Source organism: Otolemur garnettii, unplaced genomic scaffold (genome assembly GCF_000181295.1).
Source record: "Otolemur garnettii isolate 467f Iridium unplaced genomic scaffold, OtoGar3 scaffold00064, whole genome shotgun sequence".
Taxonomy (NCBI): domain Eukaryota; kingdom Metazoa; phylum Chordata; class Mammalia; order Primates; family Galagidae; genus Otolemur; species Otolemur garnettii.
Genome location: NW_003852459.1, coordinates 3,027,436 through 3,043,043, shown reverse-complemented (window position 1 = coordinate 3,043,043; position 15,608 = coordinate 3,027,436). Strand labels below are relative to the sequence as shown.

At 36.1% G+C, this 15,608-nt stretch overlaps 1 protein-coding gene across 1 annotated transcript in view; it reads right to left on the bottom strand.

Moving 5' to 3' along the window:
* The window catches only part of LOC100942085 (rho GTPase-activating protein 15), a 322,990-nt gene that overhangs the window by 130,391 nt on the left and 176,991 nt on the right, over window positions 1–15,608 (bottom strand). The window contains exon 6 of the mRNA XM_023515030.1: window positions 2,066–2,200. Within this exon, the coding sequence (XP_023370798.1) occupies window positions 2,066–2,200 (135 nt within the window). The remainder of the gene's footprint in view (window positions 1–2,065; window positions 2,201–15,608) is intronic.

Here is a 15,608-nt window from a genome sequence, read left to right as displayed (position 1 = left end):
CTTGGGCCATGAAGGAAATATTCTCCTGTCTCTTCTCTTCCAAATCACATTCTCATACAAAGTTCATCTGGAGAAACACTGTTAGCACTGTTTATACATCATCTTAAATTTTTAAAGGACCTTGTTAAGTACTTTCTCATTCTGTCTTACCATAACCCATTTTATGTGTTAGCAGAAATTCTTGCCATAGTCATCAGTCCCAATAGCAGGGTGACTGCCTCTCCTCTGCCATGTTTGCTTCCGACCATGCCTATATTTTGAAGTTCTATCCAATTTGGATTTAACTCAGAGATGGTTCTATTCTTTACAGAAATTTGAAGGATACACCCTTACTTGGGTTTTGAGGGTCTGCTTTCCATTTCTTTTAAGCTGAATGGCTTTCCTAAATTCTTTAGAATTAAGTGAACTGAAGGAAACTTTAATGACAGATTATCCTATATTACAGAACATATACGAGTATGTTTCCAAATGAGATAATCGTCACTTGGTAGTATGGGGCATGTGAGGCGTGAGATCTGCATGACTTCTTTAAATGTGCACAGAGATGGCTGCTCCATTGCAAGGCCCTCCAATTTCCTACCAGAACCCTATCCTAGCATCCTGAGTTAAATGTCTCATGCTTGCATGTTCCAAGACAGAGTATCAGATTAGGCTGGTATGGAAGTGCCTGCTTGTTTATTTTTCTTTGTTTCTTGTTTTTAGATGAAGTTTAAAAGAGCCTGGGAATTATAAAATACTGTTCTTCTTGAGAAGTGGTAGGCTTATGAAATGAAAAGTCATGACAAGGGATAAGAGGTCCTGTCTCATCTTAAAATCCATAATTAGAATACTTTTACTGCATTAAATAACAACAGCAGCAGCTGCAGCAGCAGCAACAACAACAGAATCTGAAATTGTGAGCCGGCAACGAGAGAAAAACCTTGGGAAAGGAAACTATTCTTTATTCTTCTTGATATAATTTTTTGCTAGAGCTTTAAACAAGTGTGAAAACTCTTGCGAATGGAAAACAGAATAAAAGAACGTGTCGAGAGGCTGTTCTCCAACAAGGGCCCCCACATCCCCACTCCCACCAGTGGGAACAGGGCACATGCACACAGAGCCATCCAAGACAGACCTCCTAAGTGGAGCATTTTTTTCTTGTAGATTTGTCTCATTGGGACTTTAATTAAGCTCCTGCCAGGCTTGCAACCTTTTTAAATTTTACCTTTCTTCTTTCTTTTTCCTTTTCAATCAGCTTGCCAGGAAACTTTTTCTGAGCCATCAGAGTTGTTGTAAGTGCAACCAGAGATATTAAACTTGGAGATGCACTAGTAGCTGCATCTCCAAGACTCACTAGCAGACGTTTCCCGGCATTTGGAAAATATTCCATCTATTCACTCAATTTTACTTAGGAGTATGTATGTGTTAAGAACAGGAAAATAATATAGAAGGAAGCTTCATAGTGTGTACATTGACTAGTGGTTGGTAAGAGATATAACTTACCCTCCCCTAAAATCATTAATTTTACAGATGAAACCTGCTATTGCTTAATTTGATATTCACACTGTTCATAAGCAAATTGTCGCTGGCTGATTATTTACTAGTCTTAGTGAGTGAAGGGTAAGGAAGCCAAGAGAACGTGATGTTGCAGTTGATGATTTAACACATATCTAATGTCATGTAATGTAACATTTAATTTACTTAGGCTCTTTTTCCAGACTCTTTTGTACTTAAACTGACTGCAATCCTGAAAGTATAAAGGCAGACACTAGGGGTGCAGAAGGTGATCCCTTTAAAGCAGGCTCCATGAGAATGTATGACTTCACCTGAGGATGCTTAGTTAAATTGGTGCCCCTAAGTAGGATGCCATATTCCTTTTTTTCCCCACATTTTTAAAAATCAGGGAATATTGCAGGGGTGGAAATAAAGCAAGCCATCAAAAACATAAAAACTGAAACAAAAGATATGAAGCATTGGAGAAATTACTTGTTCCCCATAGCTACTTTCATCATCATTCTTATTATTTACTTAGTAATAATGGGATGCCAGATTATTCTACCGATTGCCCCCTTTGTGGGGTACTTACTGATTGCCTCCACAAACCGCTCAAAGAAACTGTAAGGGAAGAGAGGCTCAGGCAGCTCCCGGAAAAACATCTTCAGTGCTCCGGTGACAACGTGGATGTCCTCCCACTGGCTGTCGTCCAAATTCAGCTTCTCTTCTGGGAAAACACGAGGAGAAATGGAACAACTGGTTTTAATGAAACAATTACAAGACACTAATTATTATGTTAATGTTTGCCTACTATCATCAGCAACCGTTAACAGCCTTCTGCACCTAGAGGTTTGGTGCTGTGCATGTTTTTTTTTTTTTCCCCTTTTTCCGTAGGAAGGGAACATTTTCAATGGAATACCATCTGTAGGAATGTAGCTAACAAAAAAACAAGAGACACAAAGAGACAGTGCCATTGACACAGTATGTCAGATACATTTATTCCCATAATGCATCAGTATGAAAATTAGCATCACAGCTCAACATGATTCAAAGCTATTTGGTTTTGAGGCCGAGGGGCTAAGAGTTGCCAATGATGGCCGGCTCAAGGGACCGGCCTAAAGGCCTTGCTGAGCCAACAGGAGACATATGCTAAACATGGCAATAGAAAATGAGTTATTGCTTTACATGTGTTAGCCTTGCTATGTACAAGGGAATAATGGGTAACACTTTTTTTCTTTTTTTGCCTGAATATAAAGTCAGCAAGGAATAGAATACTGAGTGAGAAAGGATATTAATTCCTTCTTACTGCTTCAAAAATATCTTTTTTTAGTTCTCATCTCAGTGAGGAAAATATGCCCAGCAACAATATTAGACAGACCCCTGTTGGCCTACGTAGGCTATGCAAAGCTGTCAAAAATGATAACACACTAAGACAAACCACAAGTGCTTACCAACTCTTCTTAGAAACAACAGAAATGTTTGCTTTTGAAGCTTGAGTGAGTTGAAATGTTGAAATATTTAAGGAAGTAAATGCTGGAATGAAAGTTTTAGTAGAAATAGTGTGCTGGGCAATTATTTTTGTCCATTTCACCCTCAATCTGAATGTCTGGACTCATTCTTACCATAGAAGTGGCTGTATTAGTGTGTGAAAGTGACATCTTTACATACAATTAAAAGCAAGGCACAAAGCCATCACTGTTGATCCATAGGATTTGTCTTTTGAAATGTGCAACATGGAAAAGATTTTCAATTTTGGGTTTAATAAAAACTAAAATTCATCATTTTAGACAATGTGTGGGTTAACGTAAAAGTAGAGAATCCTAGCAAGAACTTACCAGATATTAGGTCAATTGGAATTCTGTTTCTTTACTGATGTCCTTGGCTTACATTCCTATGCCCCTTTGGTGTCAGTTTTATGAATACAGAGGGGCATTTTGCACCAAAAATATAAGAAAAGCTGAGAATTTTCACTGTAGGGATTCTCTGCATGGGCTGTTTTGCTAATAGTGTTCATGTTCTTTTCAAAATATTAGCCCAGATCTTAATCAGATCTTTTTTTTCTAAGTGAACGATTATTTCCAGCACTACTAAGTGACGTTCCCGCTCAGTAGAATATTTGCAAAGAGAAGAAATGGAGGTGGATCTGTTTATTTCCGATGGGCTGTTTTCTCCTTCCCTTTCAGTCTTCATTCCTACCTTAATCACAACACAATAACATGATCCACAACAAAATCAGTAGACGAGACCTGCTTTCTGCCCTGCAATCATTTTTGATTGATTGTATTTCAACAATTAGTCTTTTATTTGGCTACTCACTATTGAAACAGGCCGACAGCATCTTAGCAGGCCAGCTTTAAACAGTCAACTGCTAACAATAGCATCAAAAAGGGAGACCTGATGGGGTTTACTGTCACTTTAAAGAACGGGGTTTTCACATTGTTGAAATCTGTCAGATATTTTGAAATGTCCCTCTCACTATGGTGCCACACCCCCTGCGTGCCCTTATAATAAAATTGGTTTTACTCCTGATTAAATCATTTTCTCCCTACCCACTACCATACTTCTCATAATGGACCTGTGCGCTCTACAGCTGGTGTTCTTCCCATGGTACCAATTCTTACTTTATCTTTTAAGCACTTTGCTGCTAAGATCTCATGCAGAGTGCTTATGTTTTGTTAAGAGCTTCATTCTTAGAGAAATAGCTTAACACATGTTCTAAAAATGTTGTACAACTTATTGCTTAAAACACATTTAGAAAATGTATAAGTACTGTAGCTTTGGCACTGAACTTTAAGTTGAAACCTAAACACACACACACATACACACACACGCACATATCTCCACCAAGAATTGATGAGCAAAATCCCATACAAAATGCCATTTTGGTTCATGGATTTGAGATTGCTAAAGCAAAGTGTTTTGGCAGGTAAGAAAGAGAATAATTTTTATCTTAAGCAACAATGACTAATATTACATAACCAAAAGAAAACACAACGGATATCAGTCACCTCCACATAAATATCAATTAATTCAAGTGAACATAAAATGGAATGTTTTGATATATACAAAAGAAAATTTATCACTCAAAAATACCATTTGATTATATTCACTTAAAATACCATATAAGAACCTGTCACTTAAACCAATATTACTACTATAGACACCTATGTATTTTTCATTTAAAGAAAAATTTAATAACTTGTAGCTCTCCAATAAGTAGCCTAACTAAGCAATATGGTAGATAGTTGGAAAGTCTTTTTAAATATAATATTTAAGATTTATATCAAGGCTTTTATAATCAACTAAGGTTAAGACCCATGTAAACCAGAGGGTGTTAAAGTATATTTTTTGATTTATATCAAGGCTTTAATAATCAACTAAGGTTAACACCCTTGTAAACCAGAGGGTATTAAAGTGTATCTTTCTAGGCCGTTGTGGCCACTGTATACATACTTACCCCATCTAATATACACATTTGGTGAGCAGTATCCAACTAGACTGTTCATAGTGATACTGTCTTATACTGTTCCCTTTTCCAAGAGAGCAGTGTTTCTCAACAGTGACACATATTAACATTTGTGGCTGGAGAATTCTCTGAGGTGGGCGTTCTTCTTTTCATTCTAGGATACTTAGCAGCATCCCTGGCCTCAACCTACTAGATGTTGGTGGCACTATCCGATGATGATGATGATGAAAAACGTCTCCAGATATAGCAAAATATTTCCCTGTGCTGCAAAATTATTCCTGTTGAGAACCACCATAATGGAGTCTGTAAAAATCCACAGTAGTTACTCAATAAATATTGGTTTATGAAGTTTACCTTAGGTGGGCAGGGAATTAGAAAATTAGATACACACATATAAGATTTCCTTAATATGAACTTAAGGGTTGGTAATTATGGTTGACAAAATTAAAACCTTTTGTAGAACAAAATTCCTACGAACACATTCAGGGTACCTTCAACAGAAATAATGGCCAACAATTATGTAGTGTTTCTACCATACCAGGGACTATGCTATGCACTTTACATTCATCATCTAATTTAATTTTTTTAGCAAGGTAATGAGTAAGATGCTATTGTTACTATCATATTCACTTTATAGATAGGAACAATGAGGCATGGGTACATTAAGTAACTTATTTAAGGCTGACAAGTGATGAAACCAGAATAAGGAGTCAGTAAGCCCCCAACATGTTCAAAATCACTATGTTCAGACTTACTCTTGCCTGGCAGAACAGAAAAGGGAAAGAAAAATAAACAGTGATTGAAAGTGGTAGTTGATGACTGTTTAAAGATAGTAATTTTTGTATTTTATCTCTTTTAGCCCTGTCTTATTTGAGGCTATACTTTTCTCTATAAACTGACTCTGATCTTTAGTAATTGCTCATTTATAAAACGTAAAGATTCTTATACAAACAGATATAATACAAATTGGTAATAAAAATAAACTGAATTAGGAAAGGGACCAAGATGGAGCAAATTGTTATGTAGCAAGGGAGTGAAAAGGAAAATGGTAGAGCGAAAAAGAGATTATATAGAGCAGCCATTCCAGGCCTTGATTTACTAGTAATTCATTGTATATCTATTTATTTATTTGTGAAATGAAGATAAGAGAGTTATTGGTGTCAAATGGGAAATAGTATTTGTCAAACATCTGGAAAGAATAAGAAACCAAACATAACCAAGACACCATTACAATGAGGAAGGCGAATAAAGGTCAAAAATAAAAAAAGCAAAATATATAAGGGACTAAAGCAATGCAAACAGTAAGCAAACATTATATACCATTCTGGTTGTTTTAGAGGATTTATCTCAATGTCAGGCCACCTGTCATAGGGGATCAACAAAACCTTTACATGCTGGGGTCCAATCCTGGGAAGAAGTCTGGTTGTATCAAGATACTTGGCATCATTGGTGGTGGTTTCCTCTGGCCCTCTAGTTAGGCTAGCTTAAATTCATTTTGGTCATGGCTTTTAGCTTAAAGCATATAAGCAGATATGAAGATAGATTAAGCTTCAGAATCCAAATCCCGTGGGGTTTTCATGTGATCACAAAAAATATACCTAAATGTTATATCCAAACAAGACTGTCATGAAATGCACCTTTTGAAGGATCTTTAGTGCATTTCATTCATTTATTTTTTAAGTAAAAGTTGAAACTTAAAAAAAATTATATTGAAACAAAAATTCGATAATAGCTATTAGGAACAATTTTTCTTTCAAAGAAGAATGGAAAGATGGGCCTTTGATAGCCATTCTCCGTCAATGGTAGTTTCCAAGGAAAAAAAGGAGCATTTACATATCCCTAACAGTTTCATCACCAGCCACCTTCCTTTTGTATTAGCTACTGCTCCATAGATTGGTATAATCAGAACTTGGAATATTGGGTCTTTCTTTATCTATATTCAAACTATTTCAATCTCCTCTTGTGTAAAATATGGCTGCACTTGGACTATCAGAATAGAATAGTAACAAAAGAGTAAAGAGATAACTCTTTATGTATTGAAAAACAAGTGCTTTTTCACCTTGTAATATTTTCCATTGTACTTTCAAAGCATCTCTTCAACTTTTGTTTTATCATTGCAATAAAAAAAGAACAACACTCCAACTTTCCCAAGATACAGAGAGAATAACTCTGATTTCATTAATACAATGACAAGAACCTATTACATTGTGAAACTCTTATAAAGCATGTGGTATCTACTTCCAGTGCAGATGACCATTTGGAACCCTTATCTGAAAGGCCCGCTGGGTACATGAAAGTCACATCACAAATGAAAGAAATGCCAGGGGGCCTATCGATCCAAAAAATAATATGTTCAGCCATGAAATCCATGAAACTGGAAGATTAGATATTAAAGTGGGTAAAAATAACACTGTTTATAAGGATAGAGCTGATTTTTAGTTTAGCATTTAAAGAAGTGGATCAAAAGGAAGTTGGCTGAAACCTTCAACCAGCTCAACCTTTCCCGTTGTGCTACCTCCTTACAGTGAAAGTTTCATCTGATTTTGGAGAATTAGTGGGTTCCAAATTCTTAAACACAGTGATGTATGCCCTGTGCTGCACTAGCTAAAGCTTCTTCCCATGACACTTTGTCTGTAACGTGAGACTTCTTTGAGGACATCATATTAGACAACTAGACCTGTTGGTCAGTTATTTTTTATTCATTGAATTTTTATTAAAGTTTGAAAGGAGACTACATACCAGGTACTACACTATGTGCTTTTTAAGCTACAGCTACTGAGGCTGCTTTATATTTCTCAAAGGAGAGGGCTTTGTCAGGCGCTCTGAAATATCACTAAAGAGAATATAGATAAAGTTCTGGACATCTTATTTATGCTCCCTAGAATAAGATTCTCTTGACCTTGAGGGTGAGCAAGGACAAACTCAATGAACAAAAATATCATCCTTAAAATGTGCGTTACACCTGCTATGGGCTGAATGGTGTTCTTCTTGTCCTCAAATTCATATGTTGAACCCTTAATCTGCAGTCCCTCAGAATGTGACTGCATTTGGAGAGTAGGTCGTAAAAGAGGTGATTAAGGCAAGATTAGGTGATAGGGCCCAAATCCAATACGACTTGCGTCCTTATAGTAAGAGATTAGGATCCTAATGGAGGAAAGACCATGTGAAGGCACTGGAGGAAACCGGGCATGTACAATCTAAGGAAAGAGCCTTAACAAAAAATCAACCTGCTGATACCTCAATCTCAGCCTTCTTCAAGAACTGTGAGGAAACAAATTTTTGCTGTTTAAGATCCCCCAAGCTGTGGCACTTTGTTTTGACACCACAAGCAGACTATTACAATACAATGCCCAAAGGTTTTGAGCAGAGAGAGACAACGTCACACAAAATATGGTGGACAATAGAGACAGTTGTTTAGGTAATTTCATTTGAACAAAAATAATTACCTATATTCAGAGAAAGGATTGGAAGCTGGAATTAGTTGAAAAATTTCTTGCCTATTCAAGCTCAGACGATAACTATTTCAAATGATTTGCTCTACAAACATGCAGAATGCTCTCTAGTGTAGCATCCAGACAAAGAATAAAATCATGATTGCCATTTTCTTACTCATTCTTTTTTCCATCTACTACTTCCAGAGTAGAAACATTTCACTTTGTCTGTAGCCTGGGACTCAAAGTAGCAGACAACATTTAAAACTTTCCCAGGAAAACAGTGCAAGCCAAAATACTGCCTATACCCATGAAATTGACAAAACAGGAAGGAGAAACACAATTTGAAAGGGGAAACTTTTGTACTCCCAATCAAAGAGATTTATTCCTTACAATTTATCACCATAAACCCTCAGGAAGCTATGGAGAGTCTTTTGTTTGAAAATGGTTACTTTAAGAGGAGATAGTTGAAGCTATGTCCAGAATGGGTGGTTCTACCACTTGGTCTACAAAACCCACTTTTGTCTGCTCCTTGAAGTAGGAAAGAGGAAGAAAGCAAGAAAATAACCAGAAATTTTCTAAGATACTAAAACTTAAAAGAAAAAAATCCTTTATTTCCTAATATCTGATGAGGCCTTTTGGCAAGCCACGTTGGCATGTATTCTGTGTGCTTCACGTTGTGTGTATGTATTTGGAAAACATCTGAGAAGCCCAAGGCATGCAAATGTCGTAGGAAGATATGAAATATCTTCAGTTAGGCTTCTACTATATTCAGTATAGGAAGTGAGTCACGATCAGAATGTCTTATTTTCATTTCTCCTCGGATTTCATATGAATGTAAATAATAACATAATAAATAGGTACAACTGAAACTTGTGAGGCAAGCACCACAGATGGAAAGTATAACAAATGTGTCATTGCTTTGTGCGTTTTTAATTTATAATGGCATAACATAAAACATCTCACCGTCATGAGTCCATGCATAATGCTATATTACAAAACGATGCTATTGACATTTGCTTCTCTCCAGGCTTTCAGATATTTTTGCCTCTGAAAAGAGGTAGTCCTGTTCAGATACACTAACAACAAAAAATGAACTGACTTTTCTTTAAGTGAGGATTATAAAAAAATGGATGTATTTCATGGTACCAATATATATTTCTTGAATTCCTTTCTTACCCAGAGCTTCCAACACTGTTCTAATTTCCATTCAGTCAAAGGCTTTTTGTACTCTATAGATACTATACACAATGGTTCTTTTTATTTGACCATCTTCTCCAAACAGATTCTGAATTTGCTTGAATTCCATGGATGATTTCATACATTACATCCTCCAAAGGGTAGAGAATCCGTAGGATTAAATTTCAACAAAGTCATTTTTGAAAGCTTGTTTCATATTGACTCTACATTTCAACACCATTGCTATCTGTTCCCTTAAAGTTATATTACACGTGTAAGTTTCAAGCAGAAGCTCAGGTTAAAATGTATCTCATAATGATATCTAGGAAATAAATAAAACTAAGTCCTATAAAGGCCCATGTGCAGATAATATGACTGTTGTAGTAAGTGGTCCCCACAGAAAGGTTACTTAACATTCTGATTTCTTCACTTGTCACAGGAGAATTCCTAATTTTGTGAGAATTAAGTGAGTTTGTACAAGAAAAGAAGTTGGTACAGGCTTGTTATATCATTATCAGAAAATTTATGTGTACATAATATTCTCGGTCACCCAGGCTTTGGCAAATATTTCTAGAATGAAATATATTTCATGCTTTTATTATTTCCCTTACTATATTGTTGGTATATGTGGGGTTAGAAACAGTAACACTGGACAGAATAGAGACTTGGCTTTTTGCTAACTTAGAAATCTTCTGTCTAGAAATATTTCTTCAGGAAAATAGAAATAAAGGATAAACAAAAATGGTAGATGAAGACATTTCTACTCTCACATAAAACCATTTTATTCCCCAATTAGATATCTATTAGTTATCAGTTAAAGATAACCAAAATGAAGAGATTTCTAGGAATTATTGATAAAATATTTCTTTCTACCTAAATTATATTAACTAGTCTGATTTATAGGAGTAGTAAATTTTCTACTTCACATTACAAGAATAGCCAAATCTCTATGAAGATACATAAAATAAAATTTGGGAGATTTATAAATCTTACAACTACTTATACCAAATAAAGCAGATTAGCTAGAGCTCTGTGCGTCAGTTTGTTGAAACCACAGGAAGCGTCATCATCCTTCTTTTCTCTGAGCCCAAACATACCTGTGGCACCAACTTCTGCCTTTCTGAGTATAGTTCTCAATGCCCAGCTATCTGCCCTATTAGTCTCAACTCTTGTCTACATTTGTTTCATTTCAAGTCTTGCTTACTATATTTCTAATGTTAGTTTGATAATCCCATCACTCCTCAGTCACACGTAATGAATTTAACTATAATGATTTGTTCAAAGTTCTCTCTTGCAGCTCTCCTTCAAGAAACTTGTTCTTATTTATGTTTATATCCCCAGTGCTTAGCCTAGTGCCTGACACTCCTTTCTATTAGTTATGAATGATCTGTATTGCCTCACCTATCAAATCTTAACCTCCTTCCGTAGTAAAGTCTATTTTAAAAACATGATTCCAATGGTGATGACAATCCATGTATGTATACACACAGAGCATAATTTTTGTATTCTCTTTGTTCATCTTTCTCTTTCTAAACTCTGACCATATTGTAGACATAACTGGGTTGTTCATATACTCATTCACTTATACTTAGAAAGTATTTATTGAACTCAAATTTTTCACTCAGCATGTTATTGCTGTTGGGGTAAAAAATGCTTAAAAAAATCTAGCTTCTATGCTGAAAGGTGCTGCAGTACACAAGAAATTCAGACAAATAAAAGCAATCATAGCAGGGCATGATAGATGTGATTACATCTACGTAATAGACGTTATTACGTAACCTTGGGTAGACTGCTGTGGGGACATACACAGTCAATATCTAGCTTCACCTAACAGTGCTCCAAAGAGGCATCCCAGATAAGTTGTCACACAATAAATACCTGATGAGTGGTGAGGTGGACAAGGCAGGTATGGGAGCTGGGAGCGAGGGAGGAAAGAGCTATATGAAGAAAAGTCCAACTTGAGGTAACAGTCAAGGATGGAAGAAATGATGAATTTGGAAAGCCACAAGTTGTTGGAGAGAACAGAGGCACAGGATCTGTATCTTAGGGTTTGAGAAGAGAAGGAAGGCAGAGGGTGGAGCACGAAGATCCTTATTACTAAGATAGTCTGGCTGACTCTAAGCAGGGGAGTGACATTGTAGAAAGGTGCTCTGGCACCAGTGTGTCGGATGAGTGAGAGTATGGAAGAGAGGTGGTAGGTTCAAGATACACAACGAGCAAAGAGCTCTGCTGAGAGGCTCTGGTGTGTGTCCATACTGCATATTCACCATGGAAAAAATGGTTTTAAAGAAAGTCTGTTAATCAGAGAGAAATGCTCAGGTGTCTGCATAACACCATTACAGAGCAGAGAAAGAAGTCCAGAAAACTGACGGTTAGCGCATACAGAGGAGTGGAGTTCAGAGGCCAGTAACTGTGGATCACAAATATTTTAAGTTCAGGCAAGTAAAAATAGTCTATTTTCCTGAAGTTTATAAAGAACTGCTGGTAGTTTGAAAATGAGGATCCATTTGGATTATGTGACCAGAGATAAGACTTCAATGGTGTTTTAGTATCATGCACGACTTTACTGACTCTACAAAAGGGAATTACAATTAATTGGATTATGTTGGTCTCCACATGCTGATCTGCAAGAAAAGAAAGTATAAAAGTGTGACTATTGCTAACAGGCCATATCTATTATCAACCATGGGATTTGCTTTTTTACTTGCCAATAAGATTAATTTCTTCTTAATAATCTTCCAATTTGAAGTCATTTTAATTATTGAGTTTAGAAAATTCAAAGGAAAAGGCAAACCTACTTTCAATGTATTATTAATAATTGACCTCATTTTTATTCATCTTTATGATGAGGAAAAAAGATGGATGGCTTATTTATTGTTTAGAAGATTTTTACTTCCTTAAGATCCTTTTGCAATCTTTCCTCAATCTCAATTTAATTAAACTTTTTTTGAAAAAAATTAGATTTCTATAAAGGGAGAAGCCAGGGGCTATGTTTCTGGGGATTCACAACTATTTGGTCTCTGTTTTTAAGGAATTTAATGTCTAGATAAGGAGGTAGGCCTGTCAACTATAAACATCATTAAGTGGCTAAGTGAAGCACTGCATTAAAGGCACAAACTACTAGAAAAGATAATAGGCGGGCACTTCTCAGGCACTGTTCTGAATGCTTCACGTGTAGTAATCTATTTCATCTTCACATCCGCATATGCTGTACATACCATTACTAGTTCAATTTTACTTATGGGGAAACAGAGGTCCAGAAATGCAGCAACTTGTCTCAGTTTGTTCATATTTGGTGGTAAGAGTCTAAATAATCTGTCTCCACTTGAAAGCTTAATCGCTCGGCCAGCACAAAGTGTGTAATGGGTCACACTGGCCGATGAAACTTCTCACAGGTGGTGTCAATAAGGAGTGCATCAGACTTTGGTAGACGACTGAGATGGGTGAAGAAGGATGTACAAAGCCTATATTTTTCAAATGTGATGCCAGGACCAGCCATACATGCATTACATAGGACTTTGTTTCAAATGCAAATTATTAAGTCCTACCACTGATGTAACTGAATCAGAATCTCTGGGGCACAGCTAGAAATCTGTGATTTAACAAGTTCTTCAGGTGATTCTCATGTATGCTAAAGTCTGAGAACCACTGTTACAGCAAAGAGATATGAAGTGGATCAAAGTTGGATACTGGCAAGAAACCTGTTCTGGTTAGCACAAGTATAATGAGAACTCAGCTTGTAAGTCAGGGAAAGCCTTTAACTGCTATGCTAAGAGGTTAAATGTTTTCCTCTCGATATGAGACAATCATCAAAAGTTCAAGTGGGGAAATAATATCCAAACTGTATTTTATGAAGACAAATATGCTGGAAATAGAATAATGCATTTGAGAGATGAGATGGTAAGGAGATGCAGTTTAGTAAGGAGGTTATGGCCAACGGCCCAAGAAGAAGCTCGGAAGCCCAGAAGTAGTGTTGGTAGGAATGCAAAAGAAAAGCTGAGTATGTGAGGCCTTGAATTTAATCAATTTAGGAATGTTAAATGGAAAAAGGATCAAGTCAAACTATTGTTTGTAGCTAGAAGTATGTTGATGCACTGATGCAATTATCTACTCTAGCTATCTACCAGTAGCTAGAATCTTTAATTTGTTCAATTTTGTTTTTGATAAGAAGATGCCAGGGATAATGAGTTTGTTTGGGGATGTTACTGACACTGTCATGTAGTGATGTCAAGCAGACAGTTAGAATTTGGACTATGGAATTCAGTAAAGGGATAAAGATTGAACAGATACATTTGAAAATTATCAGCATAGAAGTGAAGGTTGAGTAATCATAACATAACAATGGCAATAATAATAATATCAACAACAACAATGACAACAAAAACTTTTAACCTAGCACCTGTCACATGCCAGTTACTGGTTTGGGCACTTTATCCCCATGATCTTAGTAAGATGACCAGACGTCCTGCTTTTGGCGGGACAGTCTTGATTTTTAATAATTTGTCCCATGTCCTGTGGTATTTTTTAAAAAGTCCCAATTTTTGGAAAGAATGCATGACAAACTAGGGATCAGTGGGAGAATGGGAAGGGAATAGATGGTTTTTGGCTGCCACATGGCTATTTTGCCAGGATATGAGTTTTATATTATTTTTGTTAATTTTATAATGTTAAACTTTAATAATAACAAATAATTGTTGAGAACTGATTATCCAGAACTGCTTATCAAAGTTCACATTGTTGATCAGTTGTTAGAATTCGACCACCATTGCTTGGACTTAATGAATGGCATTTTTTGGCATTGGCAATGATGAAAACATTTTGTAATTGTCTCTCAGATGATACACATCGTACTGCATGCTAGTGGTAGGTAAATGAGTGATGTCGACAAATCAGCTATACAGATAATTTAGGTAAGTAATTTATTTATTTATTTCATGAATTTAGCAGACAGTACTCACATTATTTATATTTTATAGTGGCGGCAAAAAGTCTAGCGCTGGCCTTGAAAGTGACACTTACGACTTACAAGGTATCATTATTAAAAAATATATTGATAAGGAAAAGGTTAAATTTGAGCATCAGCAAAAATCACAATAGAGAACAAATGGTTAGAAATATTTCATCATTTTGAAACAAACTATATTCCATACAATAATGCACTAAAAATTGTGGGATATGCGCTGTCCTTACCAGGAACTAATGCTGTGACTGAATGCATTTTTTCTACGGTAAACAAAGTGTGGACATCAGAAAAATCACAATTAAGTGTTGAGATTTTGAAAGCCATTTTATATGCGAAATATAATTTAACAAATTCTTGTGAAAAATTTCATGACCTTTTAAACAATGACAGCAATCTACTAAAAAAAATTCACTCAAATGAGAAATATGCCAAAGAACAAAATAATACTAAACATATTTTTGATGTATTATATTTGTAAATTGTACTTATGTTGAAATTTAAAAAATATATTACAATACTATTTTTGCATTCGATGAAAATTTTTGTTGCTCCATATATACCAAATTTTTAATTACGAACCCCCCCCCCACCCGTCAATGGTGTCCCGCTTTACCAATGTTAAAATCTGGTCACCTTAATCTTATGTAACTTTCATAGTAACCAAGCAAAGGCAGTTGTTATTCGCACAATGTATAGGTGAGGACCTCACGACCAGAGAAATCAAATAACTTGCTCAAGTTCATTCAGCAAGTTAGTGAAGGCTAATTATTTAATACTAATCTATCTTACTCAATAATTTTGCAATGTATTTTGCAAAAGTACCTAAATCCACGAGGAAGGAAAATAGTTATATAGAAACATAGGGCTAGAAGACAGAAAGGATTATTTAAATTTGTGTCCCGGCTTGGTGCCCATAGCCAAGTGATTAGGGTGCTGGCCACATACACTGGGGCTAGCAGGTTCAAACACAGCCCGGTCCTACTAAACGACAATGACAACTACAACAAAATAATAGCCAGGCATTGAGGCAGGTGCCTGTAGTCCCAGCTACTTGGGAGGCTGAGGCAAGAGAATCGCTTAAGCCCAAGAGTTTGAG